The sequence below is a fragment of the Aquarana catesbeiana genome, linkage group LG01 (genome assembly GCF_042186555.1).
Source record: "Aquarana catesbeiana isolate 2022-GZ linkage group LG01, ASM4218655v1, whole genome shotgun sequence".
In the NCBI taxonomy this organism is placed as follows: Eukaryota; Metazoa; Chordata; class Amphibia; order Anura; family Ranidae; genus Aquarana; species Aquarana catesbeiana.
In genome coordinates this window covers 677461524-677486982 of record NC_133324.1, presented here as the reverse complement: position 1 = coordinate 677486982, position 25459 = coordinate 677461524, and the positions used below count along the sequence as shown (strand labels likewise).

The window sequence follows — 25459 nt, the reverse complement described above, 5'->3', positions numbered from 1 at the left end:
TAGGCACCACGTTCGCCCTGCGCCAATCCAGTGGTACTATACCCATCATTAATGAGTCACTAAAAATGAGATACAATGGCTTTGAAATTACATAGCTCAATTCTTTTAGGATCCGTGGGTGGATGCCATCAGGTCCAGGTGCTTTATCCACCTTTATTCTGTCTAAATATTTCTGGACCATATCAATTTTGAGCCATTGTGGATCATTCGGGGCTGTGTCACTACCACCCCCATTATGGACATGAGCTTCCCAGTACATTAGAAAAAATCACATTAAAGCCTGTAATGTGGAGAGTGTTTAATGCCTTCTTGTTTATGAAATAGATATACAGGTATGCTTAAATCTGCTCAAATTTCTATAATATAGTAAACATAATTTGTAGATAAAGTTAATAGATCTCCTTAGTTTAGGTAACAGTCTCCTTAGTGAAAAAAGAAAAAAGAAAACAAGGGGCCTGCAACCCAGTACCTGGGAGTGTCAACTAGTAATATGGCCACCGACTTGTCCGTAGGACGGGGTACCTTCACAGCTAATATAGTCTACTTGAAGCAATACGAATGAGGAGCCAGACTGGTAACTCTAATAAAGAGTTGTGTAAAGAAGACCAACTACAGTGTGCCAAATATTGAAAAAGTCTTTAATAGAAAAATTATTTACTCACAATTTAGAAAAATAGATATCCAAAATGTGGAACATACCCCTCCATACAAAAACACCCACAGTCTAAAAACAAGTAATTGACAGCATTGTCACACAATGCGCCAAACAAGCAGGGTCCCTCGCATCCACTCATGTACACACAGACCTAGGGCAAAACACAGGCTTGAATTATTGTTATCTGAGCTCAGAACATCGCTACTCTAAAGTTCAGAGGTATGCATGCCCAATGGGTATTGGTGCATAACCATGAGGGCACTAAATTTGAATTGCAGTCAGCTAAACCTTACAGAATCGAAATGTAGAGCTACCCAAGTGTCCAAACTGTCAGTGAGTCACAAATTATCAGACTGCTTTGCAATAGAGGTGGTATTGTTAATAGTGCTAATAATAGAGTCCTAGGTGCTAACTGGTGAGAAATACTCTATGTAAAGGATTGCATCCAAGTTCACACTGTGTCATGAATGTCTTCGGAAAGTGCCGAGATGGGAATCACTCAAGAGTGATGCATGGGTGTCTCTGTTGATAGTAAACCAGCCTTCTTGCTATAATTCATTGACCCTGGGAGAAGCCGGACTGGCTTTGGGGCAGATAATCCTATAGTTTAAAATGCAGTCCCATCAGCTTTAGGAACTACTCAAAGTGCTTGACCAGCAGTACTGTCATAGCCAATTTCAAACCACTGGATGATAATGCACACAGAGGCCATGCAACCAGTCCAGACTAACACAGCTCTATGTCCAATGCACAAGGCTAAATTGCCAAAAAGAAGTACTGCCGTGAGGCTCTCACCACTCACACGTGTGTCCTTTGTGAGTAAGCGTCACTTTCCATGGATTTGTCTGTCTGGGTATTCGCATAGCCCATTCTGTAGTGACCTTGCTGGATCACATTAAATGCCACAGCCCATACCAAATGTGCCATAGTCGCCTAGAACCCATGTTTCAAGCCAATCAGGTCTGTGTGGGCAGAATTTGTGAAGCTGCCTAGATGCTGGAATGCATGGTGGAATGCAGGGCCAAGTGGCGCTGCCTACGTGAAGAGTGTTTAATGCCTTCTTGTTTAGAAGGTAGATATACAGGTATGCTTAAATCTGCCCAAATTTCTATAATATAGTGAACATAATTTGTAGTTAAAGTTTGTAGATCTCCTTAGTACAGGTAACAATCTCCTTAGTGAAATATGTTCTTTTGTTATAAATGTCTTTGGCTTTCAGAATTTAATCTTGGGATTCATTCATAACAGCAAATGTATGTATCATAATTTTAATTGTGAAATAAAAGTGAAAAAAAGCTAATCAATAGTTGCAAAAGGCAAAATTGTTTATTTTGAAGGGTGAGCGAATTGATACACAAATTTTAGGGGTTAATCTTGAATCTCAATGCAAATATGGAGTTAATGCTAATTTGCTAATAATTTAAAGACATTGTGATTTAATTGTATTATTTCATTATCTTATAAGTATTGTACTGTGTTATTGGTTATTGTAGAAAGTTTGGAGTAAAGGTATTGCTTAAACTCCAAACTTTTACATTTTTTTTTCTCTTTTTCTGCCTTGAATAGCTACCAGCTGCTTTAGGCATGTATGCTGATATCCAGATGACAAAAGGTAAAAAGAGTTAAAGGGCCGACTTTAACTACTTGCTTACTGGACATCTAAACCCCCCTCCTGCCCAGACCAATTTTCAGCTTTTAGCGCTGTCATTCTTTGAACGACAATTGCGCGGTCATACAACACTGTACCCAAATGAAATTTTTTTATTTTTTTTTCCCGACAAATAGAGCTTTTTTTTGGTGGTATTTGATCACCTTTGGGTTTGTTTATTTTTTGTTAAAAAAAACGATTTAAAAAAAAATACAAAATCGTTTTATATTTTGTTAATAAATTTTGCAAACAGGTAATTTTTCTCCTTCATTGATGTACACTGATGAGGCTGCACTGATGGGCACCGATAGGCTGCATTGATGGGCACTGATAAGGTGGCACTGATGGGCACTAATAGGCAGCACTGGTGGGCACTGATGAGGTGGCACTGGTGGGCACTGATGGGTGGCACTGAAGGGCATTGATAGGTGGCACTGATAGCTGGCACTGATAGCTGGCCCTGATGGTCACTGATAGGTGGCAGTGATGGGCACTGATCGGCACTGGTAGGTGACACTGATAGGCAGCACTGCTAGGTGGCACTGATGAGGCACTGATTGGCACCACTGGTGGGCATTGATATGTGGCACCCGTGGGCATTGATAGGTGGCACTGATTGCTGGCACTTATGCACTCACTCGTAGGCACTGTGTGGGCACTGGCAGGTGGCACTGCGGGCACTGGCAGGTGGCACTAGAAGGCGGTATTGGTGGGCACAGATGAGGCGGCTTCACCTCTTCCTCTTCACCTCTCTCATGTGATCATAGTTGTTTCCTCAGACTTAACCAATAATTTATTGAAGAAGTCAGCAATCAACAGACTTCCTGGAACACGAACATGTGACAGGAAGTTCCCAGGATGCATCTGTGAGGCCAAGAACAGGAAGTCTGTTGATTGCTGACTTCTTCAATAAATTCTTCATTAAGTCTGAGGAGTGAGATTAACGTGATTTGGAGTGTGCCAGTCCTTGGTCCTGGTGTTTTAATTGAGATACCCTGGATGATGGTTTCCCGATATTGTTTGAGCATAAATATCCAAAGCGTTATTCGACAGATTTCTGGTAAGTGCAATTCCTGTGGGAGTGGAATCACGTGGTGTGGTGAAGGTGGACTCTCCATACACCTGATGAATTTCTATGAACTGTTATTCAAGCATCTTGACCGAATTTGTCTCACTGGGTGTTCAACATTATTTGGAAGTGCTGCTTTGCCTTAAGGACCTTTTTTAGAAATTGGCTTTATGGCTTATGGATCACATTCACACATTTATAGTCTTATTAAAAACAGTGAATATGGTATATTTGAATACTATTGATAATATTGGTTAGTTTAGATGACTGTAGAAATTTAGAGAAAAAGCAGGAGTAAAAGAATAGACTGACACAATCCATATGCCAAAGATTAGTAAAGGTTTGTGATGAAGAAAGTAAAGACATAAATTTTATCTAGGAGCAAATGTACTTTAGATGAGCTTGAAATGTAGATACAGTATATATTCTATATATTTATAGATAGATAGCTGTGCAAACGTTTTAGACAGGTGTGAAGAAATGCTGTAAAGTAACAATGCTTTAATTTTTTTGTTATTTTAATTGTTTATTTTTGTATTAATTTACAAAAATGCAAAGTGAGTGAACTAAAGAAAAATCTAAATCAAATCAATATTTGGTGTGACTACCCTTTGGCTTAAAACCAGCACTGATTCTTCTAGGTACACACAGTACCTGTGCACACAGTCTTTGAAGGAACTTGGCAGGTAAGTTGTTCCAAATGTCTTGGAGAACAAACCACAGATCTTCTGTGGATCTAGGCTGCCTAAATTATCATTCAGTCTCTTCATGTATTCCCAGTTCATGATGTTGAGTTTAGGGCTTTGTGGGGCCAAACCATCACTTCCAGGACTCCTTCTTAATGCTGAAAATAGTTCTTAGTGACATTTGCTGTATGTTTGGTGTTGTTGTCCTGCTGCAGAATAAATTTGGGGCCAGACACATGCCTCCCTTATAGTATGGCATGATGGAGAGGCATCTGCTGGTATTTCAAAACACTGAGGACACCATTAAATAGACAACATTGAGGACCATAGGCGCATTGGTCAGCTAAGGAAACTTAAGGCAGCTGAGGAATGATGCATAATGCTTACTTCCCTTCGACATCAGAAGATGTCAGCTGTGTAATCAGCACAGAACTGACAGAAACCAGTGAGACCCAGGTACACCCATCTATTGCCTGGAGAAGTCTAGCCAGAAGTGGTCTTCATTGGAAGAATTGTGGCCAAAAAATCCATATCTCCAATGTGGAAACAAGCCTAAATGACTCAACTACGCACAAAAACACAGGAAATGGGGTGCAGAAAAAAGGCAGCAGGTGCTCTTTAACTGAAAAGTCAAAATTTGACATATTTAGCTGTATCAGGAGGCAGTTTGTTCACAGAAGGGCTGGAGAGCAGTACCATAATGAGTGTCTGTAGGCAACACTGAAGCATGGTGGAGATTCTTTGCAAGTTTGGGGCTGCATTTCTGCAAATGGAGTTGGAGATTTGGTCAGGATCAATGGTGTCCTCAATGCTGAGAAATACAGGCAGATACATATCCACCATGCCATGCCACCAGGGAAGTGTGTGATTGGCACCAAATGTATTCTGCAGGAGAAAAATGACCCCAAAGATACAGCCAATGTCATTAAGAACTATCTTGAGAATAAAGAAGAACAAGAAGTCCTAGAAGTGATGGTTTGGCCCCAGCAGAGCCTGATCCCAACATCATTGAGTCTGTCTGGGTTTATATGAAGAGACAAAGGATTTGTGGTAGCCCACATCCACAGAAGATCTGTGGTTAGTTCTCCAAGATGTTTGGAACAACCTTCCTGCTTAGTTCCTTCAAAAAGTGTGTACAAGTGTACCGAAAAAAATTTATACTGTTTTGGAGGCAAAGGGTGGTCACACCAAAATTTATTTGATTTGGATTTTTCTCCTGTGCATTTACGTTCCATTTGTTAATTGATAAAAAATAAACTATGAACACACACACACACTATCTATGAACACAAGCAGCTTGGTGTAACTTATCCTGTTAGTGAGGGTCATTAATTACATTGTTATATAGTAGGTAAAGTTGAATAAAAACAATAGTTCATCCAGTTCAACCTGTGTAGTTGTACGTGTGTCAGTGTCGATAATCATTTCCCATATCCCTGTATGTTGTGTTATTTAAGATGCATGCCCACGAGTCTTTTAAAAATATCAATACTCCCTACTGACACCACCAATTGTGGAAGAAAGTTCCACATCCCTATCGCCTTGACATTGTAAAAACCCCTGGGCAGCTTAAGGTTAAACTGCTTCTCCTCCAATCTCATTGTGTGGCCCCATGTCCTCTTACACTCTCTGGGACTGAATATTTTTTTTCCTAAGCTGGGATCACCATTGAGGTATTAGTAAATCGTTATTATGTCCCCTCTCAAGCGTTTCTTCTCCAGCGAGAATAAATGTAACCCTTGTCGTATTTCCTCGTAATTAAGGTCCTCCAGTCCCCTTATTCATTGTGTGGCCCTTCCTTGGACTCTCTCCAGCTCTAGCACATCCCTACTGAGGACTGGTGTGCAGAACTGGACAGAATACTCCAGATGTGGCCTGACCAGATTTTTAGAAAGTGGCAATAAAACTCTGGTCAGGCCGCATTATATTACATGTGCATGCTTTGCTCCCTGTCCAGCAGTACTACACAATGACTGCAAATCATTCCAGCCACTCAACTAAAAAGCTCACACCCCCACTCTAATGACTAAAGGATGCAGGGTCCAAAGAAGTCTGTGCTCCACTAACAATAGTAGCACACTAAACAGAAAGGGAATTACTGAACTTTCAAAAGTCCAAAATACATTTATTCCTATCATCTGATACACAAAAAATCCACCTGCTCTTCTTACACATTCCCTTTACTAATCTTTGATACATGGATTTTATTTCCATCCAGAGCTTAGTCATAAAGCCTTTTAGATGTTGAGTAGTTCCCTTTCTGTTTCTTGTGCTACCACACAATAACTGACTCCTCTTAGTGTAAGCTTATAAGTCAGGTCTGTGCTAAATAAAAACAATAAAATAATACATTCTGTGCTAATCTAACTGAGCTCATCAATGGTTGCATAAGGCACCCTGACTTTGAACTCAAAGGCACAAACTGCTGAATTATTATTCTTGAGGGTTACAATTAATAAACAGAAATTGATTTTTCTTCGAGAATTGCTTGTTGTTTACCAATATAAGGCTGTCACCTGGGATGTCTGCAGAATGCACAAACATGAACTATAGGCTTAAGAAATTGTGCAAATGTTAATAGAAGGATGTTTTGTAAGGAAGATTTTTTACATGTTGAATCTTTTGGCCAACATTGCATGTTCGTGGCTAGTCTGGATGTCTGTGTTTTGTGTAACTATTATCTTCCTTTATTAACTAGGTCTTGCCTCGACAAACCTGTGGTTTATTTACACACACCATCTTCTATAAAGAGTATCCTGGTGGGCCCACTGAACTGGACAAAAGTATTAGAGGTGGAGAGCTCTTTATGACAGTGCTGTTAAATCCTGTAAGTGTTTTAATATTAGTAGTTTGTTGTATTTACTAATATTATGTAGTTTCTTTCCATGTGTTCAAAAATTACAAAACTACAGTGGCATCCAACTGCAAGTGCTGTGATATATAGATTCCATTTCTGTTTTGACCATGAAACAAACAAAACAAAAAAAGGTTTTTTTTATGTTCATAATAGGGACAACCAGAGTGATTTTGGTTTTCACTGTCAAAAATGTCTTGTCAAAGACACCTTTTCCTGCTTTATTTAGATAATGTGGGGATTTAAGATTTATTAGGGGTTTTTTAGTTTATTTGTATGTTTTGGTATTTGAGCTTTCTTCAATTTTAATGTGTGCATATGATAAATGTTCTGTTTTCATTGTATTATTTATTTTTTGGCACAAGAATAGTTGAAAGTTAGCTGAAAGAATCTTCTGTGAACCTCAGGAGCCATTTAAAGACAATTTTATTCTCAAAAACCACCATCATGTTGTCTTCCACACTTATTTTAATACATTTCAACAAAATAGTAAAATTTCACCAATATTTGGGACAAATGATAACTCAGTTTTGTTCATACTTAGTTACAAATTGGACTGTGTTTAGAACGGATTCAGTGAAGACCAGTCTCTGGATAGATTAAATTAGCCAAAATAATGTATTTGATCAGAGTGACCTAGGAGGCACAAGTGGAATACATTTAATCCCATATTATCAATGTTACATTTAATAGTATACAGAATGCAATGGGTGTTTTTTTAACTTCTAACAAAAGTAATATTTTGGGAAACAAAAAACGTGATTAAGCAATTTTTTTCAATTTCTTCTCATATTCCCTTATCAACTTCAATTGCCATTGTTTTCTGTTTTAAGTGTGAAATAGAAGGTCATACAGACATTTTTGGTAAAGACTTGGTAAATTAGTATACAGATGTGTGTATATGTGTTTATTTTTCAACCTACACTATAACATTATCTTCTTACAGTGACCCCTTCTTTTTCCATAATTTCTTTTGCTCTCATGGTGCTCCATTCAGCCATTAATGGTGTTTTGGTGTTTGGCCTGGCACTATTATATGGGGGGTTGGGAAAGAATTCTTATCCCTGTGGAAGCTCTGACAAGTCAGCTAAGCATATGCTCTGTTTAGGAGGGAGCTTAAAGAGATTCTGTCACCAACTTAAAAAATGCTTCTAAAAGCACAGAAAAAGTACTTTTGTGCTGACCAAGCTCCCTTGCCACTCCCCTCAGGTCCCTACATTACATTTTATGTAGCTGCTGGGGAGGAGCAAAGGAGAATACTTTAGAGTGTCACTTGAGTGACAGCTTTGAGTCTGCTGTAGCTGCTAGCAACACACACAAAATGGTGGTGCCCAGATGTAATGTCAGGTCTTGTGGGTATCAACTGATACTTTTACAGATAAATAACATATGGCAAGTGCACAAATATTCTTTTGAAAAGAGGATTGTTGAAATTAATAATCTGACAACAGGGCCTCTTTACATTACCCCATAACTTTGTCCTGCATGTGCAAAGCACAGGGTAAGTTAGATAAAGCAAGTATTTAAGGAGTACAAAGAAGATCTACTGGGAAGATTTCAAGACCAACAGTCTTAAAATGTAATATAATTGACTGAGCAAAATGGTTTATTACATTGTAGAAAGTTTCCCATCAACTATGCATACATCAAAATATTTTGTGCAATGCAATTAGCATTTACACACATTGCTGATAGATCTTATATACATAGTTTATTTTATGTATACCTGTCCTCTAGGAACTAAAATCTCCTAGAGGAGAGTCTTCAAACAGCTAAATACAAAGTTGAAATACATATATGGGAGCTGTTTTACCTGCCAAAAAGATTTGTATTTCTGTCAATCTGGTCCTGAGAATTACAGATTCCTGGCATACTCCACAGACCTGTCTGGCAGAGCAGGAAACTTGCTTTTTTTTTTGCTGAAGCTAAGTAATGCCTACATGTCTTGTCTCTGCCCTAGACTGTGAATAGACAGTATACGGAAAGTCAGTAGACTGCTCATTGTACTGCATCCCAAATTGTAAGTGTCTGATGCCAGGTCAAATCCAGGTGCTTACACAGTCTGCATGTAATAATATATCATTTCCTGGTGTATTAATGAAGTGGAGTATAGCTTCATGGAGTATAGCTTCAAAGTGGAATTCCAGCCTAACACTAACTGTGCTTAAACCCCTTCCGGCCTGACCTGGCATTCCCTTTAAAAATTCTTAATTTCAATAGTTTTTTATTGATTTTAATCATAAACAGAAAGGAAAAAGGGAAAATACAAATAATAGTGTTTACAATAGAAGACAGTGTTCCACACTTTTGATATTTCTAAAGTATTCACTAGATAATTATGTTACTAGGCATTACAAGTTTTCACGTGTCAATGTACTCTAAAAAGAACTGTGAGTAATTAGAAGTAAATAAAGAACTCCTGGTTTTTCCAGATCTTTAAATTATTGTTGGCAAAAAGAAGCGCATATATTTTAGGGAATACCCCTCCTCCCGACACCCCTGTTGGGTACCTGCTGTGTCCTGAGAGGAGAAGTCCCCATCAAACTATATCAACCAAATAAAAGGGTCTATAATCAGTACAAATTTCACATGTTCTGTAACATTTTGGAACCAGTTGTAACAGTTGTTAAGTGGATCTGAACAGAGGCAGCAGATTAAGGATAAAGAGAATTAATTAAATAAAAAACAAAAACAAAAACATATTGTACCAAATAATAAGGATTGGAGCATTCTGATTTGTAAGGTTTGTACTTAAGCTCATCCAGTGAGTGTATATATATCAGTTTTATTTGTAGCTTCTATACCAGTTTAGGTTTGTACCACACGGTCCACGGTTTCCATTGTTTATCTGATATCAGGAATTTACCTTGGGATGATGCGTACATTTTTTCATATGTGATGTGCGTGTTGGTGGTTAGAATTATTTCTGTTAGCTTGGGGGTTTCTTGTGACTTCCAATGTCTAGTTATCGTTAATCTAGTACTTAGTAAGACATGAGAGATAATTTTCCTATATGCTTTAGGGAATAGATCAATATCTATAGATAAAATAGCTAGCTCTGGTGTAGCGTGGATTCTCTGATTCGTTATTTTTGTGAGCATGTCAAATACCTTTCCCCATAGTGTACGGATTTTTGGACATTCCCAAAGTATATGGTATAGAGTACCTATACGATTGCAGTTTCTCCAACACAATGGGGAAGTATTGTGGTCAAACTTGGAAATCCTGTACGGTGTTAAATACCAACGCATGATTATCTTTTGTGTTAATTCCCATAAATTAACACACCTAGAAGTGTTATATGTGGCTTGGAGTGCCTTTTGCCATTGTTCTGGTGTGAAACATTGTGTTAGTTCTCGCTCCCAAGCATCAATATAGGAGTGTTTAACGAATGTTAGCTTGTTGTTTAGAGTATTGTAAAATAATGATATTCCTTTGATGTTGGTGTTTTGTCTTGTGAGATATAACATTATTCTCCAGGGGAGTTGTACTGAGAGAGGAGGGTTGGTTCTCATAAAATGGTAAATCTGTATATATCTGTAATATTCAGAATTCTCTAATTTATATTCTATTTGTAAAGCTCTAAAAGTTTTCATCGTGGGTCCTATTCTAAGGTCCTCTAAGTTTACTATACCTAGTTTTGCCCAATGTTTTATGCTAAGGTCTGGGATGAGTTCTGATAAACTGGTGACAGGTATCTTTATTAAGGATACAGGGGGGGTAAATGATTGTTTTTTTACCAGTATGTTCCATGCTCTGAGTGATGCTATCATTGATGGGGCTAAATTCTGAGCTTGAGATGAATTAAATGAGTGGATCATTAGGAAATCATATAGGTTTTTGTTGGGAATTTGATCCTCTTCCAACTCCTGCCATCTAGTGTTGGGTGATTCTGGGAACCATGTTCTTAATTGGGCTAGTATGGATGCAATGTAATAGTCCTTGATTACAATGTTCCCCACACCCCCAACTTTCCTGGCTGTTGTTGAATTTTTAAATGCCCATCTTGCTTTTTTCCCTTTCCATAGAAACTTATTAAGCATAGATTGGATTCTATTAAAGTAGGAGTTAGGGACAGGGATAGGGAGTGATCTAAATAGATATATTATTTGAGGTAAAATTACCATTGTAAAAGCGGCCAGGCGTCCTGACCATAGGAGTTCTGTTTTGGCTAATTTTTGTAGTTTTGCCGGTAAGGATTCAAGAAAGGGGATATAATTAGCTCTAAAGAGATGGTCCGGCGATGCTGTTAGGGTGATTCCTAAATATTTCACCCCTTCTTTACACCATGAATATGGAAACCGTGAACCGAGAACCTTTTCCACTTGTGGTTCTATACCCATACCTAATATATAAGATTTATTCTCATTAACCTTATAGTATGAAATCTTAGAAAATAATTGTAATGTGTCATGTACCGAAGCCAGGGAGATTGTTGGGTTTGTGAGCATTAAGATAATGTCATCAGCAAATAAGCTAATGACATGTTCCGATTTATGGGTCAGGAAGCCTGTTATGGACTGGTGTTGTCTGATGTACGTTGCTAAGGGTTCTAAAATTAAATTGAATATTAGTGGAGAGAGGGGACATCCTTGGCGGGTACCGTTAGTTATATTGAACGGTTTAGAGAGTACTCCCGATGTATACACGCGGGCTGAGGGTTTTGAATACAATGCCATGATTGCCTTTAAGATAGGCCCAGAAAACCCAAATCTCCCCAGAGCCAACTCCAAGTAACCCCAATGTACTCTGTCAAAGGCCTTCTCTGCGTCCAATGCTAGGAGCAGAGAAGGCCTTTGTTGGGACGTAGCGATATGAATAATGTTTGTTAGTCTCCTGGTAGCGTCAGAAGTCTGACGTCCCCTAGTGAACCCGGTCTGGTCCGAGTGTATTAAGTGAGGAAGGATGTCTATGAGTCGGTTAGCTATAATTTTGGCGTAAATTTTTAAATCAGTGTTTAATAATGATATAGGCCGGAAGTTTGCTGGGGTGTCCGGGTCCTTCCCTGGCTTGGGCAATGTCACTATAAGTGCGGTTAGCATTTCAGATGGGAAGGAGGAGGAGGCAGCCGCTGCATTGAAAACTTTGTTCAAATGTGGGGATAGTAAATTTTTAAATGTTTGATAATATTCCCCTATAAAGCCGTCTGGACCTGGGGATTTATTAGTTGGGAGTGATTCTATAGTTTTGTGAATTTCGTCAATAGTGAATGGTGTGTTTAGATACTCCGTTTCTTGTGGAGAAAGTGTTGGTAATTTGATGTGTTCTAAGAAGTCAGTGATCATTGTTGTTGTTGGTTGAGGTGTAGCTGTATCATCTTTCAGGTTATACAGTGCGCCATAGTAAGTACTAAAGGCGTTTGCTATATCCTGTGGATGTTGTAGTTTGGTTTTATTCGTGTGGTGTAATATATATGGAATTTTAGTTTTACTTCTATGGCCTTTAATTTGTTGTGCTAAAAGTTTTCCTGCCCTATTGCCATGTGCGTAGTAGTTCATTTTAAGTCGTTTCGTGTTTTTTTCAAATTCATCTAATAAAAGGAGTCTGAAGTCATATCTGAGTTGGTTTAATCTTTTATATAGTGTAGGGGAGAATTGTTGTTTATTTTTAGATTCTATACTAAATATTTCATCTGTGATATCCTGTATTTTCTTTTGCCGCTGCCTCCTCGCCCTGGCCCCCAATTTAATAAATATTCCTCTGATGAACGCTTTATGGGCATTCCAAAGAGTAAAGGGACTCTGAACAGAAGACTGATTAATATGAAAAAATTCCAACAGGTGTTCTTCAATGATTTTTTTTGCTTCTGGTTGTTGCATAAGGAAAGAGTTGGCTCTCCATATTGGAGTGGTATTGACTACTGAGACATCTTTGATGGATAGGGTAATTGAAGCGTGATCCGACCACGTGATGTTGTTGATGGTTGAAGAAGCTGCCTTAATCAGGGTATGCTGGTCTACTAAAAAGAGATCGATCCTGGTGTATGTGTGGTGTGGGGCGGAGAAAAAAGTGAAGTCCCTTTCTCCCGCATGAAGACACCTCCATACATCATATAGGCCCTCCTTATGTATAAACTCTTGCAGAGATGCCATTGCTCGCTTCGCTGTTCTTGTTGTATCTATAGATGGGTCAGGTATTATGTTGAAGTCCCCACATAGTATTAAAGAACCTTTTCTTAGGGAGTTAATCTTGTGGATAAGTTTATGAAAAAAACGAATCTGATGTTTGTTTGGGGCGTAGACGTTTACAATGGTGTAGGTTACTTGATTGATATCGCACACTAACGCCAAGTAGCGCCCCTGCGGATCTATATACTTCGTATGAAGAGTAAATGCAACGGTATCTCTTATAGCAGTCATTACACCCTTGGATTTCGAGTCCGCATTTGCAAAAAAGATGTGTGGAAAATTCTTATGTTGACATAGTGGGGCAGCTTTGCTACTAAAATGTGTTTCTTGTGCACATAATATATCGGATTTATTCAGTAATGCTTCTTTCCATAGGGAGCTTCTCTTTGCTGGGTGGTTAAGCCCTTTGGTATTAATAGATAAAAATTGGATGGCCATTAGGTTGGTTTGTTATGTATGTTGGTTGTGGTTTGCGTTCCGATCCGAGGTATCTGAACGTCTCCTCTGGTGAAGTGTGTAGTACATGCATATACTTTCTTAAGGTGTAAGTACTCACTGCGATCTTGGTAAGTCCTGTGTCCTTGTATCTTTTTGCTGGCTATTTTCAGATGAATGATGATACTGTGTCGCGAAGAGCTGGATGCTGGATGGGTTATTGTAGTGCTCCATTTGCGGGAGAAAAAAAGAAAAAAAAAGAAAAGAAAGGAATATAACAAATCAAAGCTAACATAGTAGGTAAAGCAACAGTGCAACTTTTCCAGAAACTTCTGGATGACCCATAAGGGAAACTTCCTTCTCATGGGGTTTAGTGGGAATCACCCGTGTGCAGCAAATTGCTGCTCAAGAAAACTTGAGGGGTTAAGTTCTAGCCTATCGGCTACTCCGGCATTGTAAGCGGACAAGAAATATTTTTTTTTGGATTTCCAAAGAGTGTTACTTATGCGTCTTGGCATTCTTTGTTGTTACTTTCTTCCAGTCAGGTATCACTGATTGTCGGTTGTTTTTGGGGCCTCCCTCGCTCTCGGAATCAGGAAGGATGTTCCACGATTTCAGTAAGGCGATGCCTTTTTCCATTGAGTCAACAATGAACGTTTTATCTTGATTAGTAATTGTTATTTTAGTAGGGTACCCCCATTTGTAGGGTATGTTGTGATTCCTAAGCACCTTTGTGATAGTGTTTAAGTTTCTTCTCTTTTGCAGTGTATGCTGAGAGAGGTCAGCGTAGAACTGTATTTGTTGGAAGCGGGGTGGGATATTCTCCTGTCTCCGCATTGTTTGCATTAGTTGTTCTTTGATATGGAAAAAATGTAGGCGTAAAATCACATCTCTGGGGACAGTGTCCGGGAGGTAGGATGGCTTTGGTAGGCGATGTATTCTATCAATGGTAATGTCTATTTCAGAGAGGTCTGGTAAGAGGGCAGTGAAAAGATCTATAACATATGGTCTCAATTCAGAGGATTGTACTGATTCAGGGATCCCCCTGATCTTGAGGTTGTTCCGTCTGGATCTATCCTCAATATCTGCGATTTTATTTTTAATCCATACAGATTCTTCTTCTCTTTCCTCATTTGCGTCCACCAGTGCATTAATGGTGGAGGCATAATCCCCCATTTTGTTTTCAACATGCTCCACCCGGGCCGCTACTGCGTTCAATTCCCCACTGAATCTGTGCACACACTGCATCATATCAGCCTGCAAAGTGCTCCTCAGAGATACTAACATATCCTTAAGGACAGTGTCCAGAATCGGTTGATTCATGGTGGGGAAGGTAGTGATGGAGTCAGGGAGCTCCCTTGTGTCATCTCCTGAGTCCGTTCCCGGGCTCATTGCGGGACTGCATCCAGCTCCATCCATCTTTTGCTTGGTCTTAGCTGGGCTCCCTGATGGGGAGAACGAAGGGAGAGACCTTTGGCTGGCATAGGTATCGTTTTGATTAGGGGATGATGTGGCCGTGGGCTGTGCAGGCTTGTTATTGTGTGCTGATGCATGTGGATGGGCAGCGCCATCTTGCCTACCTGCATGCGGCTCCTGTGAGAAGTAGTCCGTCAGCCTTTGGGGTTTGGATGTGCCCTTTCTTTTGCCCATCATAGCCTCAGGGTGTGCCCGGATTGTTTCGCCAGCCGGTGGGGGTGAAATCCAGTTGAGTTTAGCCGTTTTCAGCCGCTATTGTCCGCCGGAGTACCGGAGCTCTGGAGTCAGACGTCCATTCAGCTCCGTTGCAGGCCACGCCCCCCCCCCTTTAAAAATTCTTAACAGCCTGGGGGGCAAGAAGGATCAGCAAACAAGTGACCATGGTGATTGGCTGTCACAAGGCCAAAAGCCAGTCCCACCATCTACCGATGTTTTTTTGTAACCTACAGCCATTTTCGGCAGTTTGGTCTTTGTGCTGGGAGTTCACAGGAAACATGCTCCTTGCACATTAACATCGCCCACCCAGAAATGCCTGTGTTACATAGTTACATAGTAGGTGAGGTTGAAAAAAGACACAAGTCCATCAAGTTCAACCTATGTGTGTGATTATATGCCAGTATTAAAGTATTATGTGTGGCGTGGGGGCATTAAAGCCCAGCTTTTTGCCCCCACACATATGCATTACTGGGGTGTAAAGAGGTTAAATATGTTCCCTCCCTCCTCTTGCTACCTATCTTGCCTAACCTGTGTAAAAAAGATGTGTAAACTTACCTATTTTTAGTCCACCGGTCACATGATCTCGCAGCTCTTGCTTCTCTGTGCCAATGAGCGGCATCTTCAGGGGCTGGGAGGAAGTAGGGACATAGAAGTCCATGGGTGAGGTCACAGTTCCCAGGATTCCCAGCCAGTCGCACACTCCCTTCTCTCTCCTGCAACTTTAACTCACTGACACAGGGGATCATGTGACCCGAATGGAATGGACTAAATATAGCTAAGCAAACAGATCTTTTTTTTCACAGGTTAGACAACATAGGTAGCAGGAGAGAAAAGAAAACATTTTTGAACATAGTTAGAATTAGGCTGAAATTTCAATTTCAATAAAAAAAAGTTATAATAACCCTAGCGATAAAAGATAATGAAGTGAAAATGAAGCAATGCAATTCTGTTTAACTTCTTTTTTAATCGTAAAAATATTTCACCTTTGTACCTAAAATGAAAAATTGTTAGTTAAACATCTTGTATAATCATCAGGCTAACTTTATTTTAATTATAATCGTCCATTGTTGGGATTTAAAGCATCTTTTTCATGTACTAGAATTGCAGGTCATATTTTAACACACGTTTTAATATCCCACTGTGGCCCTGGGTCTTTGTGTGTTTTTAGTGTAATTCCAAAGAGCAAGAAATATCATTTCAATCATGCATGAGATGAAATAGCATTCTTTATCACCTACTATCATTCAGCTGAAGCAGTGTCTGGTGAAATGTGCCTGGACTCACAATCTCAAGCAACGAGACAAGAGAAAACTGATTCATTACAAATAAGTGTCACATTTATATTCCCTCCTGGATAATTTACCGTAGTTACAGCATCATATTTACTTCACTGGGTAACAAAAAAATAAAAATTCACTGAACTAAACATAATACAACCATAGACAAGAAAAAACTAATGAAGAGTTTTAGAAGTGTACCTATACTTAGTATGTATTACCAAAGCACATGGGGGTTGATTTAGCCAAATCAGCTTCTAACTCCAGCTTGTTCACTTAAGCTTTGACAATTAAACCTAGAAGCTGATTGGTTTCTATGCAGAGCTGCGCCAGATTTTGCTCTCTCCAGTTCTAGTAAATCAAACCCACGGTTACAATTCCATTGTTGAATAAAAAGTAAGATATTGCATATCTATTGGAAGTGGGGACACTCTAAATGTGCATGGTCAAAATGCATGGTCTAGAGAGATATATTAGGGTTCACGTATAAAATAGAAGAAAATTTACACTTAGCAATGTAAATATTCACTTGTGACTATGGTAAAGCTGTGTTTACTTTGCCCAGTCAAGTGCTAGGGAAATTAAGAAACAGGATTTTGCTTGTACATGATTGGATGATTGAAGGCCTGTTGTTTTAATAAAGGAAATTTAAGGGCATACAAATATTTATTTCATTTTAGAGTGGCATAGGGTTAGATCCTCTTTGAAAGTCTTATTACCGTCTGTCATATTGGTCTTGGTGGTCATTTTCCCTGACACAAAAAGTGGGATATCATTTTATAGTTGTCACCGGATGAAGAGATAAGTGTATGTTCTCCACCTGTTCCTATGTATATGTGCTGTGCACATGAAGTGACCTGAATTCTCCACAGTAGGACACATTCAGCACAAAATTACACAACAGTGGTTTTAACCCTTTCCTTCTCAAAAACTAAAAAAACCCTTTGTTATTAACTAGACTTGAAGCTGAATGAACATACAGTATGTAGCAATAACTCTCGGTGGAGCTGCTGGTTTATTATTGGGCCTGTCCTCTATTCTCTTCACCCCTCTTACGTTGTTCAATCCCCTTGACACAACTGTAGTGCATTGTTGTAATGATATTAATACCAACTTCAACCCACAATATACACTTATATTTATATTTACCTCTACCTGGGTGCTTGTAGCTCCACCTGCAGGAGAAATAACAACACTGCACATAAACTTCTGTAATAACCAAAATAACTTTTTTGTTTGGATAAATGATATATTTATATAAAGAATTATTACAGTGACTACACTATCACACCAACGTAGTGCAACAGTATAGTAAACAGTTATAACAGTCTTGGTGACAAACACAAATATACCTAAATATATATCTGTACCAGGGAGCTCTAAACCGTAAAGTCACTACCCTTTGTAACTAGATGCAGGGCCCTGCAATAAAAGAGATAGTCTTGATGTCTTCAATCTTCGCTAGCTACAAATTTGTAATTGTAATCCACAGAGGGTTCTTCTTGGGTGTTGCGCAGTGTAAGGTAGTACACTAAGACAATTATAATCCAGAAGATTGATTAATTGTTCTTATACGAGGAAGACAAACATCTAGTATCAGTTCTTGAATACTGAAATCTATGCAAATGTAATGTTCTCCAACTTAACTTGTTCCGAGGGACTATCAGTCCCAGCACTCTGTAACCGTCCTAAGTGTGTGTAGTATTAAACAAAGTTCCGGGTGTTAACCCTCTCACCACACGGGATCCAGGCAGATGGATGTCTCTGTTTCAGCAGTTCTCAGTCCATATGGAGCCACCACCATGCCGTCACACTGTTCCGTTTACTAACAACCGGGAGTCCTCTGTTACCTCCCCCATGGGTCTCTGGAACAATCACTTCTGCTGCTTCAGCACACTGTGATATGATGGCAGGATCCCTGTTGCTGCTCCGCTCCTTCACAAGGTAGGCCGCAACCCTGTGGGATACACACACCCACAGAGTCCTGCTGGCAGGCCACGCGTCCCAGGAGCAAGAGACTTAAGATGGCCGCTCCCAGCCCTTTTATCTCCTCCCATAATGCAGTTCAGTTCTTCTCTTGTCCAGGAGCATTGTGGGTAGGTCATAGTTAATGTTCAGAAGTAAACAATCAATCACTTCCATGTCACTTCTCTTAATCATGAAACATAAAAGTGTTGTACCTTTTCAATTGTCCACTAGATGGCACTAGATCAACTTATATTCTTTTACAACACACATATGACTAACAACAAAAGTTGTCAGCGCTACAAGTATATGTGGCAAAGTAAAAATTAACTGCTACTTTAGTAAATCACTGTGTGTGCGAACAATTTAGCCAAGCTTAATGAGCTCTGTAAACAATGAGCTAAGCATAATATGAAAAAAATGCATGCAAAGGAGTCTAGAACTCAACTTAATGGGTGGAAATTAAATTACAAAATATGCAATATTTCACATTTAATTGAAAAAATAAAAAAGTAACATTATTAACAACCATAATAAATAATGAATAAAGAAAATACATAAAGCATTATCTTTTAAAGTGTCTGCCTTACAGCAAACGATACGCAATCCCCATTCTTTCTTTTTATTCTATGCCCCTAGTTTTAGTTTATTTTTTTGGCATGGCTTCCCTGATATCAAGGCTAAACCCTCAAAATTTCCATTTCAGTGTTAAATGAGACTGCCTCATTGACCAGTAAGGATGCTATCATTGGGCAGGGAAATGGCATCAGGCAGAGCTTAGGGGAGTAAGGAAAAAAGAGTCTTGGTAACCAGTTGTTAAAGGCCCCATTCACACTGGTGCACTTTTGCTGCTCCAAAATAAACCTTTCCAGTGCATCAAAAGCACACTGCATCTGCATTTTGGTGTGTTTTTTGGCACACATGTCTATGTTTCACAGGTGCATGTTGTGAGTCAGGAAACCAGAAAGTCCAGCAAAACTGCATTAACAAGCATTAAAAATGCAATATGTGTTTTGAAAAAAGCATACCACAATTTTAAGTGCACCAGTGTGAAAGGGCCCCAACTGTGAAGTTCAATCAAAGAGCAAATTCAAAGAAGCCATCCTGGCTACAATTAATAGAAGGCATAATGTTCTGTTTGCTGTTAGGCAGGACTTTAACTTTTAAATTTCAAAATAATTTAATATAGCAGAGAGTTTATTTAACTTTCCATGTCCTGGGGAGGCATAGCTAAAGTAATTGTATTCTTATTGTGTAGTATATTTACTTACTAGAGAAAGTATTTACTGTATATGTGCATTTATTTATGCTGTATGATATATCTGTTCATCCTTTTTGAAACTGAAGAATACACAAAGTATTTGTGGATGTGGTTTCCTGATCTACCTCTTATACAATGCAGTATAATTGCAGTACTTATTCATATAGGATTGGAGGACTTTAACACAGTACAACTAAATGTATTGCTTTTTGTGAGAGCCCTCTGAAACTGCCACTTAAAATACTGTATGAATGCACATTGCAGAATTATGTGTCTTCTGGCTTTTCCAGAAGGTTCTCCTGCTGCAGTGAAGGAGAAGTGCAGGGCCTGGGATTCTATGTGATTTATTTGTTTCAACTCTGCAAGCTTCACAGCCAAGAGGGCATACACATTGCACACCTTCCTCCCAGTCCCTGATGCCTCCCAGTTATGTCCTGTGTCCTTCTTATTTGCTGACAGGTGCATTATGTCATTTGACAAATGGCTTGAAAATAGAAGAGATGGAGGGTTAGGAAGGGATAGAACAGCTCTATTATGCACCCTGGTTCCTGGCAAAAAATAGAAAAAAATGTTTCCTGCAAGGAACCTGTGAGGGAATGATTACATCACCTCTCTCAGATGGTAGCACACCTTTATTAAGGTCAATGGTCTCCAAACTGCTTCCCGGGGGGCCAGATGTTGTCATTTGCTTGCCTTTATCTGGCCCTTGGGTCCCTACTCTTCCAACTGACACCAACGATGGAAAACCATTCCTCTCACTGACAGCACCAATGGGACACTATTCCCCCCACTGATACCAACAAGGGGCACTTTTCCTTCCATTAAAACCAGGGCTTGAGTCCTTCAGGAACACATGGGAATGGCTTTCCAGTACTTTTTTCACAGCGGGAACACCATTCCCGTTAGCAGTCCTGCAGGAAAGCCGCATTGCTGGGGACATTGGTAAAGCTGCATTGCTGGGGACACTGATCAGGCCGCATTGCTGGGGACACTGGTAAAGTTGCATTGCTGGGAACACTGTTAAAGCCGCATTACTGGGGACACTGGTAAAGCCGCATTGCTGGGAACACTGGTAAAGCCACTTTGCTGGGGACACTGATAAAGCTGCATTGCTGTGGACACTGGTAAAGTCGCATTACCAATGTTAATTTTGGCAGCAAATTTTGATTTAGTTTTAATCCCATTTTAGTCTTCTGCAATTGTTTTAGTTGTATTAAATCGACTAAATCTCCAGAACATTGGGGGGGATCTTGGGTGAGTTCCCACACTTTTTTCCCCAGGACTTGACCCCTGATTAAAACCAATGACAGGCCATTGTTTGCTTACACTGACCACAGTTCGGCCCTCCCAAAACCTGAAAGACAGTAAAGTGGCCCTTTGCTTAGAAAGTTTGGAGTCCCCCGATTTAGATTATGCAAAAAGTAATGTGATTTTACAAGTACATATGCACAATTTTTCATTTGCAGTTTCAAAGTATTTGCATCAAAAATACTTTAGTTCTGCTTTAACCTACACAAGAGAAACATGTTGACCCATAGTAGCTCAGATCTCTGAAAGCACTTTTGCTTGATGACATTAGATTCAGTAGTAAAACAAAATTCTACTTACTACCTTGTACTAGTCTTTATCTCATCTCATGGTAGCTGTGCTCATTAGATTCGTTTTCTAATGTTTCTAAAGTTATTATACAACATAAAAATCTTGCTATAGTTACTTTACTTACATTGCATTTTCAACATATTTCTGTAGTTTTTGAGTTAACTGATCCTTCTTACTTTTCTAAGCAGACAGTCATTGATGTAGATCAAAGAGTATATTCCTGCATATGTTCTTTGTTTTTCAAAACAATAAGGCCAACATATAGTATGCACATTCAGGGAGAAAAAAAAAATCATTAGTTGTTAAAAGCACAAAAACAAAGATTTTGACTTATCACAGTTTCATACAGTTTCATTTTTTGCATTGTACCAATTTCAGTGTGTTTATGGAGGTATACCATATGCAAATGGACATTTGTCTTATTTAATATAATCATTATGCTTAAAATTACAAATACCTAACCATTAAGCTGTCCCTTAGTGCTTAAAACTCCCACTCCCAAAAGTGAGCTCTCATTGTGTAGAATGGAAGCAAATCTGCTCTTTAAGGCCCCATTCACACCTGAGAGTAACTTTTTGAGTGTTTTTTCCAGCGTTTTGTCGGGCATATTTGTGCGTTTCCATGCAGTGTTTTCCGGCGTTTTTGAGCTTTGGCATTTTTTTAAATTAGCCAATAGGAAAAATAATCATCTGTTTCATCATTTGTTGCTATGTTTTTAGATTTTGTTATCTGCTTCCTGCTCCAAAAATGCCCAAATATGACCGATTTGAGCAACAAAAAAGAGTCCAGAACCTGTTTGAGCTTCAGGCGTAGGGCTTCAGGTGACTTGGAGTGGAGATGTGAACCATCTCCATAGAGAATAATGTATTTTTTCCCCTCAAGCGTTTTGTAGCTTCAGGCTTCAAGCTACAAAACAGTCAGGTGTGAATGGAGCCTAACTCATTCCTGCATGGACTCAGAGGGAATGAGCTTATACCAGATACCAAGGGGCCCCCAGGGGAACTATCCAACTCTCCCTTGCATGTAGGAATGCCTGTGGAGTGATCCACTCTTGCCTAACAGCTATCTGTTGACAATGCTCTGCACACCTGCTTTAGGCCTTACTCCAATGGACCCTGCCCTGTCCTTGCCCAAGTTTAATTTCTGGGAAACATCCCCATATAGCGGTTAGGAGAAGGAAGAGCCTTCTAACAGTTTATTCAATCAATAAATGCAATAATGTTTACATACATCAGCCATCCTTTGAAGATGGCTACACACAGCTTATGTTATAAACAATTCAACTAGTCTCAGAGGAATTTGATTGATGGCCAGCACAATTCAACCTAGCTGCTATTGAAACACCCCTGGAGGAGTGCCACTAAATCAGGCTGGAATTAAAGTGCTCCCACACTGAATAGTTATTACATTTAGCCCTATTCAGGGCAGAAATATAAACTATCCACTACTGCCACTAGAAGGAGAAAAGGAAGGACCTGTGATGACTGGTAAATATGAATCTTTGTTTTTTGTAAATGGATGTGGAGTGATTGGGGGCTCACAAAAATAGAGATAGACTTTAAAATGGTATTAAACCCAGTAGCAACCATTTATTGTATTGCAGCTTACCAATTATTTGATGTGATGATGACTATTAGTTTTCTTTTTAGGCTTTCTTTCTTATTTTTTCATCTGGTGATCCAGCCAGCAAATCTACTGTTTTTCAAAAGCACAATCTCTGGCAGAATGTATCAATTTATATGGATGAGGCAAACCATTTACCACTGGCAGGGGTGATTAAATTATCAGCCTTTAATTATTAATTAAAACCCTTATCCCAAAAAGAAAAAATAACTGCAGCTGTAACTGATTATAAAGTGTGAGTTGGAGCTTGACTTCAACTTGTTGTTGTATTTAAATCTTCTAATACGTTTAACACTGATCCCCCCCCCCAGATTGGCAATGTTGCTGTCTGCTATGCCTTCTATGCTCATTCCTCCAGAGTTGTGTCTCACTAATACAGGAGGTGTGTTATTGGACAGATCGTCGGGTAAAAACAGAAGGAAAAGGTAAGAAAATTGATGCAACCACTACTTCTAATGATTGGTAAGCTACAATATAATACATTTTTGGTTTTGTGTTTAATACCGCTTTAAACATCCCTCTAGCAATTGACCACCGTTCTGCTGCATACACATCTTGTCTTGCTCTGGAAGACTCTGTGTAAAAAGCATGCAATACTGAGGTCCCTGTCACAAAATGCAGTGTTAAACTCCCTTCAAAGTCCTTTTTAGACTGTTCAAAAGGCACTTCATAACCACTTCATGTTCTCACCCATCAGTTCCCAGAACCTGAATCACTCTGGTCACATATTTCAGGTGAGTCAGCAGCGAGTGCCAGTAAAAGCTGTGCCATCTTACCATCGACTGTATGTATCCATTTTGTATGGGACGATAAACCTACTGTTACTTAACCTTACTCCATACTGTATATACAGTATACTATATTATGTATTGGATTACTTTGCCAATGATCAGGTGCAAGAAAGCACGAAGGGCCCCCATGACCCCCCCTTCCATTGCTCCCATGGGGGCCCTTCCCTCTGAGCCTAGGGGACTTCCCACTAATCCCAGTGGCATGGCATTATACCCCCTGCTGAACTCGACAGATTCAAATGAATGGTGCTGCTCTGCAAGAGCCCCACAACTGCATGCAATGCACATGGTTATGGCATGCTACTGCAGAGTTGAAGGGGTAAAAGCAGGCAATGCAGAGGCAATATGACGCCTCCTTAGTGCCTGTCAAATGATCTATGAAGAGCAATCGGAATGCTAATTGCTCTTCAGAGACCAAGGCAAGCCCTAATTATTTTTTTTTACATGTTTTAAACAGTTTTTAGAATTTATTTATTGACTTTTTTCACATGTTTAACAGCCGTTTGGCTTTGTTGAAACATCAGGGCTCTAAACAGACCCATGATAGCTCACTTTTGAGATAGGAACACCATGTGGCACCATGTTGTTTTGTGAAAATGTATGTGTTAGCAGATGTGAGGGGGTGCCATTAACAAATAATGGCACTGCTGTGTGTCTATTAAAGGACAGTGTGTTTGTGTGTTTCAGGAAAGCCACAATTTTGTCCACATTCCCATCATGCAAAAGGTACGAAACTAGCCTCATAGTGGGCTCACATCAAGGTGCTGCAATTTGGCAGCAGTGTGATTATATGTGTGTTTTACATGTGGTTTTAGGTCCGCTCCCATTAAATTCTATTAGGCAGTGTGTTTTCCCGAAAGCACATCAAATATGCACATGCAGAAATTTGAAGTACTTTCATAAAAACATATGTCCTAAAAGAATTCATTTGTAGCGTACCACAAACCGCATGTAAACCGCTCATACAATCACACTGTGGCCAAACCACAGCACACTGATGTGAGTCCACTATTAGGCCCCTTTCACATTAGTGGACTGATTGGGTCAGCGTGTCAGTTTTCAAGCAGACCCAATTGGACCCTCCATTCTCCTCTATGGAGTGACCGGTGTAAACAGAAATGTGCCCATTTACACCTGCTGACATCCAATCAAAAACAGACGGATGGGGATCCCCATCTGTCTGGTGGATCGGATTGGGTGGCAGTTGGGTGTAAACAGACAGGTGGTCTGCTTACATGCGCCCACCCATAGAGGAGAACAGGCTGTGTCTGTGTCTGCACTGCATAGGTGGAGTGGACATGGACCAGCCATCTGTCTGCTCAGTGGGGATCAGTGGACAGATTCTTTACTGAGCAGGCGGACTCCTGGCAGAGCCCAACCTGTGAAAAAGGGGCCTTAGGGATAAGAAAGGAGTGAATAGGTGGGGGTCTAGGTAGTAAGATTACATGAAGTATAAGTACCCAAAATAAATAAATAAATAAATTAAGGAGTACGGAGAAAGTGCTAAGGCTGCATTATAGGGACAGGACAGGTAGTAGAGGAATACATTGGGATGTAAAGGGTGTCAGACATATGGAGTGTGAAATGACCAGAGTTGAGGGGCGGGGGGGGGGGGGGGGCGCTGAAGGGGCATGTGTAGTGCAGATTTATGGGTGGTAGCGCAGATAGGAGAAAGAAAGTTAACAGGAAAAAAGTTCAAGGGGATCACTGCTAACTTACTGCATGATTGTGGAGGGGAGGTAGAGAGAGGTGCAGACTGATGGAGAATATGAGCAG

At 39.7% G+C, this 25459-nt stretch overlaps 1 protein-coding gene across 2 annotated transcripts in view; it reads left to right on the top strand.

Moving 5' to 3' along the window:
- The window catches only part of LOC141111122 (bifunctional heparan sulfate N-deacetylase/N-sulfotransferase 4-like), a 761202-nt gene that overhangs the window by 429415 nt on the left and 306328 nt on the right, over positions 1-25459 (top strand). For both annotated transcript variants that reach the window (XR_012236388.1, XM_073603162.1), the window contains exon 6: positions 6757-6885. Coding sequence is in view for 1 of the 2 variants with exons in the window: in XM_073603162.1 (XP_073459263.1) it covers positions 6757-6885 (129 nt within the window). In the remaining variant the exon portion in view is untranslated. The remainder of the gene's footprint in view (positions 1-6756; positions 6886-25459) is intronic.